We start from the raw sequence: 20009 nt of genomic DNA on the forward strand, positions 1-20009 counted from the left end.
AGGGCCTGGTTTTTACTTCACATGAAGCAACTGAGGCAGTATTATTTTGATTATTAATCATCTCCAAATCCATTTTCATGGTCTTTCTAGTAAATATTTATGCTGTGAGGACTGTTATTGGCAAGGTTGTAGGCTGATGTCTTTTATTTATCCAAGGCTTGGTGGTATCTCAGCAGCTGCCAAAGGACTTTCGCCTTTGCCACGCTGACCTTGTCCATGACCCTGGGACTCTGTCCCCTCTGGGAGGAGGTGCTTCCGACCCCAATTTATCTGGGTGGTATGCAAGGCAGTTATGCAGTGTGGCTGCCTGTTACAGAATGAGTTATAACTGTAGTTCATTTTGTTTTGCATTCTAACTTGCCTTCATAATTCTTGCTTGTAAAAGAACTTTCTGGAAAAATTTAAGGAACGTGAGGAAAATTTAGTAAACTAGAGTGGACAGTCATAAGCCACTTAGAGAAAAAAAGAAAAAGGAAACTCAAAATAGGTATCTTTCAGCAAGAGTATCCAGAGCAGTTATATATCATGGATAAAATTCAAATTTCTTCCCCGTTTTCTTGAGGAATTGGGGAGCAGGGGTGGAACACAGCTAAGATCTTCTTCTCTCGGCCTAAGCTTCCTGAAGGGAAGGCAGGGCTGCCCAGGCCACTCAGATGGCCCACCGGGCTGTGGCAGGGGAACCTTCATTCTCATAACACAGGATGGTTAGCAGGAAAGAGGTGTTAGCAGTTCGGACGCTGTTCCTAGTTCAGATGCTGGCACCCTAACATTAGACACCCTTCGCTTGCTTACGTAGCACGAGGCACTTACTCCCTAGGCTGGGGAGAGACAAAAGGGAGAGGCAGAAGCTACTCACTGTGAATACTTTCACGTTTACATACACCATTTAAGAAGATGAAGATGCAAGTGCTCCTCAAAGATTGGCTTGCCGCCTAGCAAAGTCCTTGCCCAAGGGGAAGGGCGCCCCTCAAAACCCAGGGCTGTGGATCTGCTGGGAGGAGACACCCTGCGGCAGCGGTGGGGGGCTCAGGGGCAGCTGAGGGCTGCGAAGGAGCTGAGGGACCAGCCTTCCCGGCACAGCCAAGGACGAGGCGCTGGGATTGCCAAGCCCCCGAGGGAGGCATTTGGAATCCACAGAACCACCGACATTCTCCCACTGTCCCCAGATGCCATTAGGACCAATTCAACCTCACCTCCCATCCATGTTTACCTCAGTCACTGCTCCATGGTTACCATAACCACTGGCCTCTCATCCCCTCCTCCACATCCTTGATCTAATCCCACCCCCATCCTTCCAGACCATTCCTCAGTACTCACAGATCCAGCTATGATCTACCAACCCCCTGTGTCTTCTATGCCGAATGGCCCCTCTGTTGCCTTAGGGCACTGCCTTCCTCCCACGTGGTATTTGCAAATCAAGGCTTAGACCTCACACTCTTCAACGTCAGGGCTCATGCTTCACATTGCTGCTTCCAGATCATTATTTACTTAAAAACTCCTTTCCCTCCAAAAGGTTTATGCTATCCAGATGAACCATTCTCTCCCCCATTTTGTTAACTGACCCCTTAGTTGCTTCCTGCTAGTAACTGAAAATCAAGACCCTGGATTAGTGTTGCTTCCACCCACCTCCTGCCATCATTCTTGGATCTTTATTGTCAATATCCATGCGGATGTCCCGTCCAACTCCTGGCCCACCAATTTCTTTACCTCACCTCCAGACTCAACTCCATGCCAGGCCCCTGTTCCCGACGTCATACATTGCCAGTCAATACCATTAATTGTACTACCTCCAAATCCTTGAATTCAACCATCTCATGCTCCAGCTCAACTGCTCAATTATCTGCATGACAACAAGGCAGGAATGAAGTCCTGCAACTCACTGACTTCTGCTTTCTGGTTATCCCCTTGGCCAGCTTGGGTTCAATTTTTAAAAAAAATATGTATGTATTGATTTCAGAGAGAGGGAGAGGGAGAAAGAGGTAGAAACATCAGTGATGAGAGAGAGTCATTGGTCAGCTGCCCCCTGCATGCCCCCTGCTGGGGATCGAGCCTGAAACCAGGGCATGTACCGGGACCAGGAATCAAACAGCGATCTGATCTCCTGGATCCTAGGTCAATGCTCAACCGCTGAGCCATGCCGGCCGGGCTTAGGTTCAATTTTATAATCACTCCTTTGCAAACATCCTTCTGCTTCCTTCTGTCTCTCCTGCCATTCTAACCCCTAGCAAAGCCCAGCCATCTCCCTATTCTGTGCTTGCGCCTAAGCCACTGGTGCTGCTGCGTGACGTCTGCAGGTCTGCACCGGTAGTGTTGCTGGAACTGCTCTCCGACAGGGGCTTACCATTACCCAGGAATTCTAGTCCCACCGAGCTTGCTTTCCTGCTTTATAAATGATTTATTTCAAACCTTTTCTCTCCCTACATCTCTCTCCCTCTGAACTGATGACTAACTGTTCATTAACTGAGGAAACGTCACTGAGTCTGTGCCCTTCACCTCTTCTCTTTTAGTGCCTTCCCAGGGGTCGAGACTCTACCCTCTCCTGCCTCTAGCGCATCACTCTTTTCAGCCACTCTGGCATGATCTCCGTTTTCCCTATTAGTCTGTTTCCTCGACACACAAACAGGGTCTGTTATCTTACCAACTTAACAAAGCCTGCCCTTGATTCCACAGTGCCCTCCAGCTACTGCTACTTTTCATACTCAGACTTCAAGAGCTGTTGCCAGGTCTGCCCATTCACTGTTAGCCCACCGCATCCCAGCATCTGTCTCCTCCGACTGCTCAGGTCAAGCAGCCAATGAGTTCCCTGCTGCCCACTCCAGGGGGCACTTCCCACAACATTTGATCAAGTTAGGAGCTACCACCTTTTTGAAACTCACTTCTTTTGCACTTCAGGACCTTACACTGTGCCTCCTACTCAACAGGTCACTGTTGCCTCCAAGCTCAGTCCTGGGCCTTCTCCTCAAGATATAAGAAAGGTATAAGAAAGGTTTATCTTTCTTAAAGACAAAGTAAAAGTAATGGCAATAATATGGTATTTCTACTGTCAAGACTATGGGCATAATGATACACCTGCTGATACACCTATATAAAGTGATTTTCTTTTTTATCAATTCAGAGATTAGCCTTCTTAAAAAATCTAAAACATTTGGAATCTATTTTTTAAATTGTACAAATTCAGATTTTTCTGAAATACTAAGATTCCAAGTATGGTTAAAATTAAAATAATTTGTTTATTTTACTAAGGACCTGTATTTCTTTTGAGAATTATTCTTAAAGTCCAATGTTGTTACAGATAACATACCTGCGAATCCCTTTTGGTGTTTCTCCAATTATGAAGGTGGTCTGGTCTGTACGGTAGACTTTTTTCTTCTTCTGGCTCACAGGGTGTGAAATGTAAAGGGGACTTGAAATGCCTCCTTCACTTGGTTGTTGAGCTTGCTTTGTAGGTGTCGATGTATCTGCCTTCATTTTGTCTTTATATGTCTGAAAAAAGGGAACGAAGCAAAACTAAGTCTCAAAACATAGTCATTTTTGGCCAAATGAGGAGACTGTGTTACATTTTCAATAATCAAGTATATCATCTTCTCCAACTCATATTATTGTCAGAAGATGTTAATGTAGATATTTTAAAAGAAATATTTTTTACATCTTTGTTAAAGATACAAAAGTAATGGGAATACTATAACGTTCCATTGTATCTATGGTTTAAGATATATGTTAAAGGTATATCTTTCTTAAAGACAAAGTAAGAGTAATGGCAATAATATGGTATTTCTACTGTCAAGACTATGGGCATAATGATACACCTGCTGACACCCACTATCCTAAATAAGGGTAAAAATTAATTATTATGTAAATAATGGGATAAAAATGAGACTTAAAATTTTTTATTTTGGTAATTTTTCTCAAAATGATTAAGCAGACTTTCAGTTATTTAATTTAATAATCTTTATGTGATAATTAAATACTAAACCATTTTCACAAATCCCACTTTTCATCTCTAGTGGGTTACAAGAATATTTAGTGATTTTTAAGATGCTAACTACAGTTCATTGAAATTATAGATAGAATCATATTTATTTTACAGACTATGGGTTGTTTGCTTAACATAAATTGTTAAAAACAGTAGGTCATTTAAACTATATGGTTCCAACCTCCCTGATAAGATGGTACAGTGAATATGTGGAAAGTTAACTGTCCCAAAGAGAAATACTGGATACAATTTGACAATAAAAAATTTATATTTGAGCTTAAAAGTAAGAAAGGAAAATCTCTAGGTGCCAAAAGCAAAGTAGTAACATAGTGGTGAGTGGGAGCTGAAGCTCAGTAGCCACCAGGGATAGAGTCTTAAGTTACAGTTTGCAGGACCCCATATGTGGAGGGGAGATCGAAAATGATTTAACTCCTGAATTTAAAAAACCAACCAGCCAACCAAAACACAGAAGGAGCTAAAAGGATACCCAATTTGCAATTTAAAGCAAGAAAACCTCAAACTGGAGACACAGGATGGAAGCAGGTTACCTTCTTACTCTATCTAGATAGAATCACTGGTGAAAAAGAAAAAAATGAAATGCCCAGCCTGTGCCATTTGTGGAATCTGATTTTGTAGCACCTGGAAAATGTAAGCTAAAGACTAACATAAAGAACTGGCCTAGAACCAATGAAAATCTCAATCAGGAGTGAATACAAAAAACATACCATAGGAAGACTTCCATAATCTAGAAGATGCTTGTGATTCCAATTGGGGGGCAGAGGGAGAGGAGTTCAGGCAAAAATGATTAGGATCATATAAAACCCACTATCATGAAAGTGGGCAGATGCAACAAATGTGAGAATCTATATCTGAGGAACTATAAATAAAGCAATCTGAAAAACTTTAAATCATTAACATGTCCAGAAAGACAAAGGAAAAGACAGAATCCATCAACAAGAACTATATATTATATAGGCAGTTTTGAGAAAGAATCAAATACAAACTCTAAAAAGGAAATATAGTTCTGAAATGAAAAAATAGAGATAGAAACAAACTCAAAATATGGGTTAAACAGCAGACTAAACAGCCCTACCTATAATGACAGTTGATAAACTGGTAGAATAAAATTACTCAGAATGCAGTGCAGAGATTAAACAAGAAAGAAAGAAGTAGAGAAAAAGAAGTAAAGAGACAGAATGTCACATACCAGAAAGAGAGAACAGAGAAAATGGAAGAGATAATGCCAAGGAGATAATGGCAGAGAATTAAAGAAGGCATGAATCCTCAAATTAAAAAAGGAGACTCTTTAGTGGAAAAAATAAAAATAAATCTGTACCTTATTATATTATGATAAAGGGAATATCTTTAAAATACCAGAAAGAAAAGATATCCCACAAAGAAATGACCATCAAACTAAAGGCAGACTTCTCATTAACACCACTTACCACCACCACCACCAGAAGATACTGAGATAATGTCGTCAGCATGTAGAGAGGGTAAACTGTCAACCTAGAATTCTATACTTAGTTAAACTATCACTTGAGAAATTTCTCAGACATACAAAAACTATAAGAGTTTACTAGATACAGATTCTTGCTAATGACATATTATTTTTCTTTTATGGGAGTTCAATGGAATTGAAGTGGCATATATCAATGAATGTGGGTAAGGGAATAGCTTTTTTTATTTTACAAATATTCACTAAGCACCTATTATGATCCTGTCACCATGCTCTGTGGTTGAGAACAAAGATATTTACAAATACAAACATACAAAATACCCTTACATGTACATACACAAAAAAACCTTAAGGGACTTAAAATTGACAAGCCTATTTTTTAAAAAAGATGGCACAGTTAAATCTTTCTTTTAAAAGTAAATGATTTATCTCTTTAACTTACATTGAGGTTCATTTTACTGAAGTAAACTGAACGTAAGACAAAACATAAGACATAACTATATGTGCTTTAGTAGCAGGCCATTTCTAATGAAAATAAATTGGCTTCTTTCAAAATCTACTGTGACTCAGATGAACAAACACAATGTTGAAAGTACTTTTCTTAAATACAATTTCTTAAATCTTAAAACATTATTAATAAAGGGAGGAAAATGCTCACCTTTAAAGATAAGTTTGAAAGAGATTTGATGCATTTATTTTACATCACAAGAAAACAAGATGAATGTTAACAGTTCCTCATAAAAAGGATCATTATCTTAGATGATCTCCAAGAAGGAATTACCCATTATTGTAAGGAGAGATGGGAATGTTTGAATGAGGGTAAAGGGAGTAAACAGAAAGAGAAGGAACTGTGCCAACCAAGAATACTCCCTCCTCATATACTGCAGTTTCTGAATCCATGGAGAAATTGTGCCAGAAATGGCAATTTTTAGTTATTTACATGATTACTATGGGTCTTTCTGACCCTGGAAGCAGTACAAAGCTCACATTTGTATAGATATATTTTTCATAAATCAGTTTTACAAACTCTCCAGAAGATTCAGCCTTTCCAACCATAGTTATCAGACATGTGGATCTTTTTGTTTTTGCCACATATTATACATTTAAAAACCTCATTATTTTACACAATAATAAAAAGGAAAAAGCATTCATCTCTCACATAAGCTCAGTGGTTCAGATTTCCATTTTAGTAGGGTACTTTAACACTTTATTGAAAGGAGGCTGTGAAACAAAATTTTGTTAATTTAATACACATTTGGTGTTCTTGTTATAAAAGCTGGTTTCATTACTTTATAGTAAAACAGTACCCTTTACAATAGTATCCACTACAATACAGATGAAATCATTTATGATAGATTGCTTTACAATCTTTTACAACTGATACAAGGAAAATAGTGCCACCATGCAATTGCAATTGTAGTGACAGTTATAATTTATTAAAAAGCAAAGTACAAGGTCTAGCCAATATGAAAAGATTCCAGATTATGTGAACTGGACTCAAAACGCATTCATTACTACATATATCAAAGCTGCAAAGTTATATGACATTGAGGGTAACACTATAAGGTAGCAACAGTACTGAAGACTCAAGCAACAAAAAAATTCAGTAAAATTAGCTGGATTAAAACATTAGGATAGAAGATGAGGTTGCTTGCTCAGGAAAGCAAAATAAATCTACTCTTTCCTCCAGAGAGTAAAACGGCCAAAAACTGGAACACTATGTCTGTATTTGATAAGAAATTTGTGATTATAAGACAAAGAAAGCAGAAATTCCAGCTTTTGCAAAATCCCCTAATTGTTTCTAACTTTTCCTTAAAAACTTTCTTCAAAATTATCCATCAAGATTTGCCTTGAGAAAGTACCTCTATATTCTGTGATTCTGATGGCTTAACTTCATTTTAAGATTTATGGTTTTAATAATAAGAAATTATGAATACAAGAAGTTTGTACAGTATTTGTATAGTATAAGTATTTCGCTAATAAGTATTTTAGAAAGCTTGACACAGAGTATAATTTATGACTTAGTAATTGCTATGCTCATGATTATTTCCATAAGTTACTGGATATTGTTAAGTATTTCTACTATAGTATTTGTATAAAAAAATCAAATTCAACTTACGGAATCTTTATTAAAAAGAAAACTTAGTAAGTGTAAGGAATGCAGTAATCATTTCTAGGTAATGTAAACATACAGTTAAAAATCCGTTTAATGATGAGATTAATTGCATGGAAATGGAGGATTGCTCAAGAAGCTGAATTTATCAGAGAATACTGAAGTAATAATTCTAATTTATGAGTGATATATCTTTCTCCTTAGGACATGCACATAGTACATAAAGCAGTCAGTTGAGATTCCAAAAGGGAAACCCCATCCCCTTCAGACCACAGTCATTAGGTCTAAAGGGGTAAAGGGTGGACTATGGCTGATTATGCAAGTCCTAATTTGACTCATATAATTGAAAACTTAAATACACAATATGTTATCTTTACAAAAGAAATTATTTGCTATTAAAATAAATTCAGAATATAAAAATTGTTTGATGAAATTAAAACATTAAATATATATTATTTCTATAAATGGTAATTGTTCCAATATATTTTGGCAAAAATAGTCTCCTCAGTTACCCACAATTAAATGTTTAACTTGGAAATGGCTCACTTCAAAGACTTCATAAATACTTGCTTTGATTTAATTTTGATAAAGTTATAAAATTATTATTTATTTTTCTGATGTATCTGTAAAATGTGTGTGAAAATATATCATAAAAATTACTATCTAAAAATGTATAATGTATATATTCTATAAAATAAAAGCTATAATTATTTTAAGTTATAAAAGATATATATTAGGATTATAATAAATGAGAAGGCACTTTTATATGAAAAAATTCCTTCTATAGTAGCCAAAGTGTATCCACATTAGACCTAATCAACTGTGTGCATTTCTGTACAACTTATTTCTTCTTTAACAATTTCATTTTTAAAGTACAGTTTACATTCACTAATGTATTAGTTTCAGGTGTACAGCACAGTGGTAGACAAAGCACACCTCCAGCGCCCACCTGGCACCATACAGAGTTACTGCAATGTACTGGCCGTATCCCCTGTGCTGAGCTTTCCGTCCCTGGGACTATTCTGTGACTAACAATTTGTACTTCTCAGTCCCTTCACCTTTTCACCCAGTTCCCCCCGTCTGGCAACCACCAGTCTGTTCTCTGTGTCTATGAGTCTGTGTACAACTTATTTCTTACTGTCAAGTTTCTGGTTTCTGTTGGTTCTACCAGGAAAGTTCCTTCAGACCAATAGCATGACACATTCAGACGATCTTTGATAACACACATTCTTCATCCTTTGATCCACAAGTGCACTGTCTATATTTCAAGGCATTAGATCTAAGCCTTACGTTATTTTCACTGAATAGTTATTTTCTGAAAGGCACACTTAAAAAAAGAGATAAGGTATAAGTAAACTTTCAATATGAAAGAGTGAGAAAAAATAAAACTGACTCTTAGAAAGTTTTCAGAGAGTAATCTTTTATGCCAGTGTACTGAGAAAAGATGAAAATGAATATTCCCCCCACCTCTCAGCCATATGACTACATTAGCATTTTTCTATTGACTCTTCTATATATGAAATCCATGTCTGTTTACCAGGACACTTCCCTGGGATAGTGCAGAGGCCGTTTAAGGAAAAGAAAAACTCTATTAATAGTCTTTGAAGTAAAAAGTTATTTTGGAGGTGAATTACTAAAGAACTGTAGAGGGCACCTATGTAGGAAAAGCAAGGAAATGAAAAGAGTTGGTAGGGATCACTCTCCCCCCCCTAAAAAAACCGGGCAAGAAATACTACAATGGAGGAGAGTGAGTTTCAACAGCAGTCACGAGTAGTCTCCGGTTCCAGGTTGGTCCGCAAAATGCTGCTGGAACCTCCGCCACCTTTCCCAGCCTCCCGAGGCTGCTTCCCGGAGGCCCCGCAACGGCTGGCGCGGATGCCGCTGGTCTCTCCTCTGCTCAGCTCCGTCCCAGGAAGAGGAGCCTGGGAGGGGAGCGGGCACAGTGAAGCCGACAGCCTGACAGGATGGGCCGGCTGTCCACGGTCAGCTACCAGAAATGACTGAAATGTTGCACTGAGCAGCTTTGGAGGGAGTCTGTCTGCTGAGCTGCTTTCTCCAGAAAACATTACGACAGAATACACCAGAACAAAGAGCAGTGCACATGGAAGTCATACGTACTGCTTTCCCTTAACCACAGGATTAGGCTTGATTAGTTAGAGAAAAATGGAAGCAAGAGGGATATTTGCAAAGGTGTTAGAAGGTCCTGGTGGCTCTGACCCACTGAGAAGCCCAAGGAAGGACTGAGTAAAGTTTGGACTCTAAGATCACCGGCGGGTCTGCCCGTCTACACCTAGTTCCTGAGAAGAGCACAGAGCTTCGTAAGCCACCCAGGTCACTACCCCCTGTGGGCAACCACGTGCCACTGGCCCTCAGTCTGACCTGATCACACCAACTCTGTTAAGTGTGCTTTCATTTTTTTTCTTCACTGAACCTTAATTAGTGAAGTCTGAGAGGCAGCAATGCTTTTCTTTAAACATCTGTTCAAACAAAAGATTTAAAAAGCAATCTCTTTGGGTAAGTGCCAACCCTGTAAACACATAAAAAGTCACAAACTTGCTTGTCTTTGCAAAGCAGGGAATCAGGGGTACTATAAAAACACAGAGCACATGCAAATAAATGTATTCAAATGGCACCCGAGAGTCTAAAACGACAAAGACTTTTAAGGATCTTTACACAGGTGTGAAGAGACCCTTCCTCAAAGAAATCATTCAGGAGACCTGGCTGCAGGTAGGAAATGTTTCCCAGCACAGCAAAAGGCTAAGGCGGCTGAGGGCTCCCCTGAATTGTCTTCACTCTCTAGAGAAAAACCAGCTGGTTAGAGGATCTACCACAAATAGATACTCGTCTGGTTTTCTGTATATATTAAAAATTACATTCAAATCTGAAAAAAACACTTAGATTCAAACCCAAAACCTTTTTTTGGGGGGGGGGGGGATAGACAGGTGAAAGCTTGTAACTATAGCTACAATCTCTCTCTCTATAGAGGGCTGGGCAAAAGGAGGGTTTCTATAATAACTGTAAATCTACTTTTGCCAACCCCTATATATTTAATACTTTGCTTTCTGAGTGAGCCACAAAAGGACAACTTTATATTTACTGCTCTGAGCGTAGGTTCCTTTTTATCCACAACAGTCCATTTCTCATTATCCAAGGAACTGACCTATTTAAAAGGCGGAACAAAGTGACAGTCTTGGGAGAGCACACACTTCAAACAGAAGCATGTAAGCCCCGTCTCCTTGGGATCTGCTAACCTCGGCACCGCTGGTCATGCCACAGTGGGGAACGTGTGCGAAGGGCCAGGTGCGACAGTGCCAGAGCCTTCCCCAGAGCCGGCAGATGGCTCACTAATACGCCCAGGCCCCCAGGCAGGAGGCCAGGCGCAAAGCCCCGCTAATACTCCTACAGATAAGGCGAGGGCTGGACGGCTGCCTCTTGGGGCTGCTGTCTGAGGACTGGATTCAGCGCCACAGGCCCAGGCCCAGGCCTTATCTGGACACTTTCTATAAACTCGGGGGAGGCCTTCTACCTTTTGAGCCCCATTAGGATCTAGAAGGTAGGGAGTTTGGCTCTGGGACTCCCATTTGCCTCTTCCTATCTAACATTCACAATTCTACCAGCCTTTAAGGGGTCTCCAGTAAGCAAAATGAACAGGTCCTTAGCATCGTACAGCCTTGATCCTGACTTCAATCTCTGCATTGAGTTTTATTTATATTACTGTAAACTTTAATGACTACTTGAAGGTCTTATACTAAATAATACCTGTTATGTGAAAAGATCACAGAAGGGTGGTACTGATGGGAAAAAAACTTTAAAAGCCTTTTTTGGCAGGCACCTTCACCCCTTGCCTTCCCAGTGGCTGGCACTTCCCCGGAGGAGCTTAGGCTCCCCATTTCCCTCCTCCGTGGCGCCCAGGCAAGTGCAAGCTGATCGGTTGCTAGGCCGAAGGCTCTCCAGTGGCCAGGGAAGAACACTTCAAGCAACATGCCGCGAATGACACCGAGACACTGAGACATAGCAACTAGTTGTGAGGCATGATACAGATTATTAACAATTAATAATAATTAATAAAGTACTTAAAACTCTAAACGATTAACTCTTTCAGTAAATTAGTCGAGTCCCTATAACCACATCACTTCACGCTTCCTATTCTGATAGGCTTTCCTGAGTCTACAGGAGAGGAAGTGAAGCTTTCACACAGAGAAAGACCAATTGGAAGCATGTCCCATGAGAACATCTGACTCTCCTCACAGGATCTAAAATAGCACTTCTGAAACTTTTTGGTCTGTGGGGGGTGCAAAAAAAACCCAAACAAACTTTCCTCCCACCTTCTAAGTTCTTCTACCTGGGCTAATAAATCAACAGGGACAGATAAACAGGAGAAATCGTCTAAAATTTATTTTATGGATGTATATTTGGGGGTCCATAAGATATGAGACCCAAAGATGCTTTGGGCAGTTAAGGTTTGTTTATTTGCCATTTTGGACAAAGGAGAAGGGGGCAGGGGTCTGGAATTTCAAGGGGAAGTAGGCAATTCACAGGTAGGGAGAAAGAGCAGGCACATGGCCAACAAGTTCCTGCTGGGCCCCCAAAAGGAGTGGGACAGGGGAACCCAGCAGGACAGGTTTCCACAGGGGCCCTTCCCGTCTGCACAACTGACCCAAACAGGCTAAGAAGATTCCCTTCCTGAAGCAGGTGCTTCCCTCTGGATTCCTTTTAGGCAGGAAGGGGGGGGCGCTGTCAAAGGTTTTTCCTGAGTCTTTTGTTTCGTAATAACCAGCTTCAAATCAATGTCCCAAAAGGCACATTTTGGGGTGGAACAACTTTGGTCCCTTCAGGTCTTAGAACCCCTTTATACTTTAAAAATTGAGGACCCTAAAGTTCTTTTATTTATGTGGGTTGTAGCTATTAAAATTTAAAATACTTATTAATTCATCAAAAATAACAAGTCAAGCCCTGCCCATGTGGTTCAGCTGGTTGGGTGGCATCTTGTGCACCAAGAGGTGGTTGGTTCGATTCCCGGCCAGGGCTCAATCCTTGGTAGGGGGTGTGCAGGAGGCAGCCAATTGGTTTCCCTCTCACATTGATGCTTCTCTCTCCTCTCCTTCTTCTAAAAATCAATTTTTAAAAAGTCAATTACATGTTAACTTAAATACCTCTTCTTTTTAAATCCTCACCCAAGGATGGATGGAGATATAAGAGAGAGGGAAAGAGAAACAAACATCAATCTGAGAGAGAAACATCAATTGGTTGCCTCCCGTATGCACTGGGAATGGGGCTCGATTGAACCTGCAACCTAATATATGCCCTGACCGGAATCAAACCCACAATCTTCTGGTGTAAGGGCGATGTTCCAACCAACTGAGCCACCTGGCCAGGCCCTAACTAACTCTTTCTAATAACAACAAAAAAGTTCCTATTATCCAAAGCAAATGAAAAAATGAGAGAGAAGAGGGGCTATGTTAACATTTTTGCAAACCTCTTTAATATCTGACTAAATAAAAGACAGCATATCTCATATCTACTTCTGCATTCAATCTGTGGCTACAACGTTGTTTTGGTTGGAGTATACGGAGATCGGTGTCACACAGATATGTGGAAATAAGTATTTTAATAGCCTTTTCAGATAATTGTAGATATTCTTTTCTGATACTATATCAAAACTCAAGGTTAATTTTATGTAAAATATGAAACCGTATCAGTGTGGATGAAAAAGGAGCCACGTGCTAAACCTGACAAGCTCAGGGGAGGCTTGCGTGGTGGCCTTAAAACTCAGAGACCTGAAATAACCACATAAGATGGTCTGAAATTAAAACCTCCTAACTAACTAAAAGTGAGCCATGGTGGGTAGACATGTCATAGGGTGGTATTTTTCCCTGACAAAGGTCAATCTTCACCTTAACTGAGCCTGTCTGCTGTCTTTTTTGCATCTACAATAATATACCAGATAATATACCTTTGGAATATCAAAGTAATTTCCTTTTTTCTGGACCCCTCAAAGCACAACCACTGTACCAGAGCAGAGACCACAAACTCCCTCATTGTTATTGTTATGTTAATTGTTGGCTGTTAACTATCCTAGACCCACCAATGTCAAAGATGTATGTGTCTGTCATTTGGCTTTTTATTCAATCCCAGAGGGCTCCCCCCATCCCCCACTTTGCTTTCTCCTGCATCCCTAATCCATCACCAGTGGACTTCATATAGCTTCCTCCTTTGACTGTAATGTATAAAGTAAGGTGCATAACTGCCATTCTCCAGAGCATTTTCCCAGTCTGGTGAGATTTTGCTTTCTGGCAATTGTGGTCAGTTTGTCTCAAATAAACTCATAAAAATTCTTATGGTTTTGGACGTTTCTTTACATTAACATTAGTAAATTTTTTATACTGTTAAAATTAAAATTCACTGGTATATCTTGTACTTTAACTGAACTTTTCCCCCATACATGATTTTGTAACATTCACTGGTCATTTGGAAAATATTAACTGAGTCACGCAGATCTTCCAAATGTTGACATTGTAAAATCATATTAATTGTTATCAACACTTATGGCATCAGAAAGATCTTTATGGGGAGGGTGTCAAGGTCATGGTAGCAAATACAAGATTTTCAATGTTTTAATTTTCACTTGAAAGCATAAATTTTATCACTGGCAACAAGTATTGCCTGTTGTTTTCCCTGAAGTGACATGCTAAGTTCATTTTAAAGAACATATCTACTAAATACACAGGTCTAAATAACCATAGTTCTGTGGTGGGCAGTTAGACAGAAGGTCACCAGGGTGAAAAGCCCCGGGTGCCTAGCAATGGGCAGCACTGGGAAAACAAGGACCTCGCTTCCAGGGTGACCTTTCCTCCCCCATCACAGGTCATGTGGTTTAGACCCCCTGACCTTCATAGTGCTGGTCATGCGGTTGGGACCCTCCCCTCCCCTTTCCTCCCCTGGCATGTTGCTAGTCATGCAGGTTAGAACCTCTTAGAGAGGGAATGAATAAGAGGGCTAGAGATTAGCCCTTAAGCATAAGCCCGCAGGACAATGAGGTTCTGTCCTGCATCAAATACATCTAGGCCTCAGTTGTGTTTCAGGACCAGAAAAGCAGCAAAACCAGACAAGCAATGCCATGGCTGACCTCAGGACCAGCTGCCTTGACTAATGACCCCCTGCCCTGGTGCCAATCAATCATGGCACCAGGACCCTGAGACCATGACCCTGAAAGGACACCTGGAAAGCTGATGAATATTCTACTGAAATCCTCCCCTAGGATCCCTACTAAAATCCCCACCCTTAAAAGCCCTTAGGCCCAGTCAGCGTGGCTCAGAGGTTGAGCATCAACCTATGATCCAGCAGATTGCAGTTCGATTCCTGTTCAGGGCACATGTCCGGGTTGCGGGCTCGATCCCCCGTCGAGGGCGTGCAGGAGGCAGCCGATCAATGACTCTCTCATCATTGATGTTTCTCTCTCTCTCTCTCCCTCTCCCTTCCTCTCTCTGAAATCAATAAAAAAATATTTTAAAAAGCCTCCCAAAACCCTTAGGGCTGAGGACCCAGCACTCTCCCTTGGGAGCATATCCCTGCCTTTCCCCTCCCCTTTTTCTTCCCCCCAGGTGTGTTACCTTTAGCCTTCTCTCCCCTAAGCTCCAAGGACCCCTCTTTTGCCTCTGTAACTTGCTTCCTGAGCCTTCCTTCTACTGCTCACCTCTTCTACCTCTGTGACTTTCTAAATAAATTTTCTCTTATAGTTGGAGTCTTGGCTCTGAATTCTTTCTTAGCCAGAACTCAAGTACTGAGGTTGCTGAACCAAGGTCCCATTTGACTCCAACAGTCTAACACCTGGTGCTGTTTTCACTGCCATCAACAGTTTGTCAACTATTCTTTCAAGTACAAATGGTGTTCCACAATAAAGTGGCTAGTTCAGTTTGCAATGCTTATGCAATGCTTATTTTAATGTTCAATTGTACAATGCTTATGTATACCTCCTAATTCATCAAACAGAATATAAAAAATGTGAGAATTAAAAGGCTGACATTTAAAAAATGCCCAATTTTTACTGCTTCATCAAAGATATTCCTAAGAGAAACTAGTTTTCTTTTTCTGTAAGTGTGATAGTAAAGAATCCAATGACCACTAGTACAATTTAGGGCCAGTGATTCAGGCTGAACTTCCAGCAGTTTCCCACCATTACTTTTGCACTGTTTGTGAAAATGTCAACAAGTGAAAAGGCCACTTAGTATTATTGTGAAAATAGTCCTGACCTTGCAGATCCCTGAAAGAGTCTTGAGTATCCTAGAGGTCTGTGGACCACACCTGGAGAACTGCTTGTCTCCAATAAACTGGCATGTCTTCATTCAGCACACACCTGACACTTCCATACTGGTCATTTCACCAGCATGAACATGAAAAAGCTCCTTCCTTACTGAATGAAAACTGTCTAGAACAATGATTATATCTACCTGCTCCAGGCTGGCTCTTGGCCTTCCCCAACCATGGAATGTTAGATGTCTACACATGTTTGAAAGTTACTTGTCAGAGTAACTCTAACATTTCAGTCTGTTCATGTCAGTTTAACACTTATTATTTCTCTAAATGGCGGACCTGTCATGGTCTGTTACCTACCCACCCCCTATGCAGCTTTACTCTCCTTGTTGTCCAATACAAGTTGTCCTGGTTAGGCCAGTCTTCTCACTATTGCCAAACACATCATGGCGTTCATTTCTGGTGCCAAATTTCTTCAACCTTGTCTCTGCCCCACACAGTCTTACCCGTGCTTAAAGGTCCAGGTTCATGAGACTTTCCTGGAGTACTTTTTTCTTGCACTGTTATTTCAATTTCTCATTTATTATATAAATGGAGTCTATCTTGAGTTAAGATTTTATATTATCACACCCAGCATACCAAACCAAGCAGCAACAATTCTTCATGTAGGTCAAAGATTCTAATTTCACCTTCTAAAAAATACAACAAAATGAAGGGTCTTTCTTTGATTAGGTAGGGCCCCTGTACTGCTGGAAACTATTTTGATTGTTTAGATCTTACCTATTTAAAATAGATCATATATGCCTCCAGTCTAGAGAGCAACCACATATATATTTTTTGTGTTGAGTCCTGAGTCATGTACCCTACAGGCTCTCAATAAATGAATATAAATTTATACAACACAACTTAAAAAAATACTTTTTGCAAGGTATTTACCAAATGATTTTTATGAACAAAGTGAGAAGTTCTTCCTCTTCAGGTATTCATTATCTTACCTGGTAATAGTAACAGGACAGCCTTAAATACTGAGTGAGAGAGTAAGATATGGCTTTCCAATTTTGAAGCAGTTAATGCTAAATAGTTATAAAAACTGTTTACAAATTAACTGAAATTTGATTCTGATAGTAAGTTGGCTACAAGATGACTGACATTTTTAAAATAAAACATCAACTTACCAACAACCTTGCTGTAAAAGCTGTGAGAATTGACTCTGGTTGTGTTAAAATGAGTATTATCTTCATCAGGAAATTTGCAAAAATATAAAAAATTCCATATTAGGTCAAGGGCCACAGTTCAGACATATTTATCCAACCGAAAGCCAATCCACCACAGAAGAATTCATACTTTTACCAATAAATTAGGGTAAATCTTCACATTTTTACTTATAAAACCTCTTTGAGAAAGCTTTACTCAGTATCTACGGAAATTCAATTAAAATCAGTAGGTCGTGGGAATAAAAGACAGAGTCAGATGCAGTTCCTAATGCAAAGGTTTCCCAGTCTCACCAGGGACATGGGGTCAGGCACTGCTGATGACCTGTTAAGAGATACTGCCTCGCCTTTGTAGTCTGAGCAAAACTGGGGTTTTCCTAGAAATGTGCCCGGGGAAGGTAGCTTGTTCTCTGTTTTATGGGGTAAACTGAGATTTGTGAAGCCAACATGTTCTGCCAGGGAGATTTTCCTTCCCAATAAAGAGAGAGATGAAGCGAGCCGTACCTTCCCGCCTTTGGGTGCAACTGTGAGGAAATGAGTTCCTGCTCACCACCCTGCAGCGCACGGCCAAAGGCCTCGTGACTGAGTAAAAGTTAACTAACTAAGGGCACAGGGGCAGACAATGAAAGAGCCCAAATCCTTATGGTGTCACTGGCCTATAGCACCAACCCTGGAAGTACCTCCTCCCAGACCTGCTGATATTTTAATTAATGACCTATTATGTAGGCTGCTTTAGGTGGCTTTTCTATTCCTTGCAGCTAAATACATCCTGACACATAGATACACTATCATATAATATAATGTGGTAAGTGCTACACAGACACACACACACAAATAAAAAGGAAGATGAAGATGACGTTTACACTGCTCTGGAGAAGCCTCAGGGAAAGTTGTCACAGATGATACAAGGGACAGGAGGCCAACAGGCAGGCACAGGTGAAATGGAATTGTAAACAAAGGAACCACAGAAGCAAAGGCCTGGAAAGGGAAGATAAGCCCATGGGTGCTTGGAGACTGAAGCCTGACTAGGAAGAGGCTGTTTGCTTTTATATCCCTGGTAATGTCCTGAATGAGTGTCTCGGAATGAGACTGGACAAGCAGGCAAGGGCCAAACTGCAATAGGCGTTGAGTGCCATGGAAAAGTAACACAAGACATTTCACACAACTGTGGAGAACAGAACAATAAGCTCCCCGGTGACTGCTCAGATCTATCAGTGCTGGATGGGGAAGGCTCACACAGCCATGGATGGGTAGGAATATCTTGCTGACACCATTCTCTATGCTCTCCCTTCTTGGGTGGGTTTCCTATGCCAGCACCATGGCCCACAGATGACAAATACTGAGCAAAGGTGAAGAATACCAGCACTTAGGCTGCTCCAAAATGACTCATATCTTTAACATTAACTGGGAGAGCCGAGGGCCAGGGAGCCCTTACTTGCAGTGAGAATGGCTGTGGGGATCTGTCTATGTAGTACTTCTGTACAGAATTACCGATGATAAACCCTTTCGGAACTCCTATTCTGTGCTGACTGTTGCTAAGTGGTGGTGTTTACAGACGTGCACACCACGGTCCTGCTCCTTCAGCAGCTTGTGACATACATGGAGAGCGAATACATGAGGTTAAGTGACAGGAATGTACTGCCCGGGTGTCTACAGTGATGGCTGGTGGGAAAGGAGTCTGGAACAGAGGGATCTCTGAAGACTGGGGCTCTGTGGAGGAAGTGGAGCTTGAACTGGGTTCACCTGGATGGAGGCTCAGACAGATGGCATGGCTGGAGGTGCAGGCTGAGTATATTCATTGCAGACGCGAACGCCAGGCAAACCTGAGAACACTGCCCATTCAGAGGAGAGAGGACTGTTTCCCCTGGCTGATTAAATACATTCAGTGGTAGCGCTGAACAATGTCAAGTTATCTCAAGAGAATTTCCAGGAAAACTATGGAAGTTGGTCATGGAAAAGATAGTTTAAACCACTTAAAAATTCTCAGAACATAGTTATGGGGCTCATTTTATCCTATAAACAACTGAAAATCTATAAATGTATTTAAAAAGTATCAGTTATATGCAAGACACTATTTTAGGTCTTTGGGATTATCAAAAGTGAATTAGAAATATATCTTGCTCTTTCAAAGCTCAGAGTTTATTAGAAAAGAGAAAATGTGTACTTATATAACTATAATAAAAATTTGGAAACCATACTTTAGAATAACAGGCCATATAAAGTACTCTTGGGTGACGCAAAAATAGTATAAGAGTAAAGATAGCTTACTTCCCACTTAGGAAGAGACTGGGGCAGCTTTGTGGGAGAGATGCCACATCTGAGGTAGGTCCTGACAGGTAGAGGAGGTGCGGAGATTTGGGGGATTAGAAAAGTAAGGCTATTCCTGTAGAGAAAACACATAAGTAAAGACAAAAAAGTAAAATCATCATGCCTTTACTGAAATGTCTTTGGCAGAGCAGATACTGCCAGCAGTCTTGCTGTATTTCTTGAGTCCAGATAGAGGTGTTATTGTTTTTTTTAAATATCTTTATTGTTGAGAGTATTACAGATATCCCCACAGATAGAGTTTAACTACCTAGAACACATTTTTTAAAGGAAAGGATGCACTCAGTCCACCTGATTATTTTTGTTTGTTTAATTGCTAAAGTGAAGGTAATTCCTCACAGGCAAGTTATCTTGAAAAATTAGACTGATTTGTCATATTGGAAAAGTAAAATGGAGTTTAAAAAAAAAAGTAAAATCTCCCTAACAAAATAGAAACCAAAGGAAATAAGGGATTGATATATAGAGATTTAAGTTAACTGCCATTGCTGGGCCTAATGGAAGCCACTTACCCTCTTATTTTTAAAAATCAGTAAAATAAGATGTTTGCACTAGTCTCTAAGAATCCTTCAAAGTCTAAAATACTGTGATCCCCTAACCTTCTAGTTTTGCTTTATCCAGCCTATAAAAATTCAGAATTCATATGTGCAGAGGCAGGATTCCCAGATGACAAGGCAATAG

At 40.3% G+C, this 20009-nt stretch overlaps 1 protein-coding gene across 1 annotated transcript in view; it reads right to left on the reverse strand.

Moving 5' to 3' along the window:
* Positions 1-20009, reverse strand: part of ERCC6L2 (ERCC excision repair 6 like 2) — a 106258-nt gene that overhangs the window by 5432 nt on the left and 80817 nt on the right. Inside the window, exon 18 of the mRNA XM_016206654.2 lies at positions 3302-3483. Coding sequence (XP_016062140.2) covers positions 3302-3483 — 182 coding nt within the window. The remainder of the gene's footprint in view (positions 1-3301; positions 3484-20009) is intronic.

This window comes from Miniopterus natalensis, chromosome 12, assembly GCF_054644295.1.
Source record: "Miniopterus natalensis isolate mMinNat1 chromosome 12, mMinNat1.hap1, whole genome shotgun sequence".
Classification (NCBI taxonomy): Eukaryota; Metazoa; Chordata; class Mammalia; order Chiroptera; family Miniopteridae; genus Miniopterus; species Miniopterus natalensis.